General features: G+C 31.6%; 1 protein-coding gene across 3 annotated transcripts in view; it reads right to left on the reverse strand.

The window, feature by feature from the left end:
* LOC106470250 overlaps window positions 1-3,569 on the reverse strand; it is a 57,960-nt gene that overhangs the window by 10,911 nt on the left and 43,480 nt on the right. For all 3 annotated transcript variants that reach the window (XM_022398848.1, XM_022398847.1, XM_013930793.2), the window contains one exon: window positions 2,500-2,658. In XM_022398848.1, coding sequence (XP_022254556.1) covers window positions 2,500-2,658 — 159 coding nt within the window. The remainder of the gene's footprint in view (window positions 1-2,499; window positions 2,659-3,569) is intronic.

Below are 3,569 nucleotides of genomic sequence, written 5' to 3' on the forward strand. Positions count from 1 at the left end.
ATGACTTCACAACAGTACAAATTGCAACGTTAAGCACCCCCTTAAGTGATGTCCATTTTAGCATCTACTGACTGACTGGCAGACAACACACTAATGTATAGTGGTGCAACTGGTTAAAATGGGTAACCTCTTCAGGCAGCCTTCAGGGGGGAATGAGTAAAAGACCCAGTACTTACATCACAATAGTCCTTGTTAAAATTATGAGAAGGACCAAAACAAGATTCTAAAAATCTTAATTAATTCCTGCAGGACAGTTTGTCCTGAACAAAAAACAAGTTAAAGTGAAATGACTAAAAGGATGAAGAGGAAGCAGGTTAGTTTTTTAAATATACATACATAGCAGTCAGCTAATTAAAAGATCACCACTTTGCAATGCAGTGAGATGGACAAAAGTGTCAAAGCAACATCAGAGCCACTTGATACAAAAAAAACAAAAACCAACAACAACAATGAGAGACCAGCAATAAAGAAATATGTTTAAAAAGATACGTGTTCCCGATTAAAATATCAAGAGAATTACATTAACTAATAATGATGCAAAGAAAAGAATGTATCAGAACAATAAAAATCATAATGTGTATGGCAGAGAACTGATAGTCGGTCAAAAAAAAAAAGTCACATGAAATACTCCCCCATCAAGAACAAAAGTAAGGGTCAAAACTTACTAAAGAAAAGAAAAGAAGGGAAATATTAATTGTTGGAATACAGAGCCAATTTGAAAAAAAAAAAAATCTGCTACCACAAATATCAGGAAGGCGAGGAGAACTAAAAATTAAGCACAGAAGTAACCTCACGTGTCACAAGCACCCTCAGGTGTAACGAAAATACGTTCAACATAAATGATAGAAAAAAAATGAGATCAGTATTAGGGCGAGCACTGTAGCTGACAAATCCAGCTCTTCAGAATCTGAAGGTGATTAATTCTGAACAAAAAATTGACCTTCATCAAAAACAGCAGAAAAAGGTGGTCATATAGGCAACTTTTTTAAGCATTTACATGACTGTGATACTTGCAAGAAATATGATTAAACATTGGCACAAATATGTTGAAATATGAGAGCTGACATAGCATCTACACATTACTGACAAATTGTGTAAGTTAGATAATTCCAACAGTGGCAGAAACAGTCGACATCAGAAGAACGTTGGGGCAAAGTAAACAACATGAGTGTTAACAAGCAAATGTATATTTTGGTGGGAAAGCAGAGCTTAATTATGATCCCCTGATCATGTAGAAGATGGTAGAATGGGGAATTACGGATAAGAGGTGCAAGTTCTGAATGTCCTTTATTCATTAGTCGCATGGTTGGGACAGCACGAGTTTATATTCAACAAAAAAATGCTTTCAGTACTTCAGAAGTAACTCTACCTGATTTGAACATAAAATACATAAACACTTAGGATAATGTGAAGTTTATCAAGGAATCACTGTTTCCTGCAAGTAATTTAGTATTTCGTTCATCCAAGATTATACATTATATCATAAGTATTACAGTAAGCAGTTTATTATTGGTTTCAAAAATGTGTTTGATGAACAAAAGTTATAAGTGAAGGTAATAAATACTGTCAGAAATTAATAATTTTTAAACACTGGTATAAAAAAAAGAAAAGAAATGAATATCTAAGATTACAGAGTTAAATAAATAGTCAAGCAATGCAATGTATTCTATAGAACAAGAGGGAATCCTCAATAGCCACAGCAACTGAAATTCTTTTAGGCAGAATTAGAGTAAATTAATCTACGAGACCTTCTCTTCCTTTTTATTAGCTATAGTTTTGGGGCACGCATATATCTGATTCAATTTCACCTCTATCAGAAATTCTTTTAGGCAGGATCAGAGTAAATTAATCTACGAGACCTCGGGCGCGGTCAAATACATTAATCGAAAGAATTTGACCTCGCGAGTCCAAAACTGTAATTAGATCTCAAATCGGGCAAGAGATGATGGAGCTACGAGCTAAAAGTCTGTACTTGAAAAACTCGGAGCCATTCTATGAGCTGCTATGCCACATCTAAAAATATTTGCAAAACCATGAGCATAGGAATAGCAACAAGAGACAACATGTGTTTACCAAACATGCAAATAATTGAAGCTATTTTTATAAATTATTTTTTTAGTTGTATATTAAGTTTCTGCACAGAATTACATTGTATTTCCTTTACACGTAAAGTCAAATAAAAATTTCTTTCTAAAATCTCAGACGATGAAACTTGAACTTTTAGAAACAATAATAGAAGTAAACCAAAATACAAGTAATGTAAACATTACGATTATTTTCTTGGTTGTTTCGGTGGAGTATGATGAGTTAGGTATATTTACTATTATTTTTTCAAAATGTTCCAATTTTTACAGACAAAAATTTTATGAATAAATCACCAAACCAGTTATTCCTGACACTGACGTACCTATGATATTTTATTCAATGCTCGCTGCAAAACTTCAATAATGCCAAACACACAATATACATATATATATATATATATGACAGGTATCATACCTCAGTTTCTGCATCAATAAATTTTACACCAGTGTATGAGATGGACAGAAGTATATTGGGGACCTTTTCTATCTGTTTCGTAGAAACTTTAAGTTTTTGTATTGATTTCCGTGTTGATTCTAAACCTTTCAGTTCCTTTATCAGTGTTGAACCTAAATACTTTTGGTTAAGAAACAAACAAAATTGTAATTTCAGCTAAGACTGTACAATGATATCAGAAAGAGCCAAGTAATTTTGGAGAAAATAAAAACATATTCATATCCGTAAAGATTTTATAACATACAAGTTCAGCTAAATTACTAACTTTTGCTTTTACTGACAAATTAATGTACAATTTTCATAAGTGAATGATCTTATAACTTTGTCAATTATAATGTACAAATGGAATTACTCATTTACAGAAATAAATGGATTTAGAAAATGTCAATAAATTCATAATTTTATTAAAGTTAGTGAACTTGTTAAATATTTATTACGATAACTTTGGATACTAAAATATGGTAAAGAAATAAATAACAAGGTAATAACACAATGTCAAATATAAGACAATTTTAGTAGTAGAAAATTTGTAATTACTTATTGAACATATTTTCTTTTAACTAGTTGTGATTATGGACAATAATACTTAATCTTTGAAAAAAAAAATTACATTCTGTTAAGTCTAACAACTTCAAACTTTGTGTTTAGCAGAGGTCTTAAAACAATACTGGAACAGTTTAAGGTACATCTCTAATCTGAGGCCGTGTTCTCCTATTTGATAACATTAACAGATTAGGTCGTCAAGAAATTAAGGTCACGTTTTGGAACACTTTCATTAACCACTCCCCAAAAAATGTACATCATGTATAATAGTTAAATGAAATTCTTAAACGTCACGTTAGTGTAGCCAAAATAAAGTGTAAAGTTTAGTATACTCTAATCCCTTATAGTGATACACATTCACCATGTAATGCTGTTTGAATACAAGAAGGGAAATAATGCCTCTGTAGCCACAAAGAATATCAAAGAAGTTTATGGAAATGTTTTGAACATTCGTTTGTTTGTTTGTTTTGAATTTTGCGCAAAGCTAC

Source organism: Limulus polyphemus, unplaced genomic scaffold, assembly GCF_000517525.1.
Source record: "Limulus polyphemus unplaced genomic scaffold, Limulus_polyphemus-2.1.2 Scaffold3903, whole genome shotgun sequence".
In the NCBI taxonomy this organism is placed as follows: domain Eukaryota; kingdom Metazoa; phylum Arthropoda; class Merostomata; order Xiphosura; family Limulidae; genus Limulus; species Limulus polyphemus.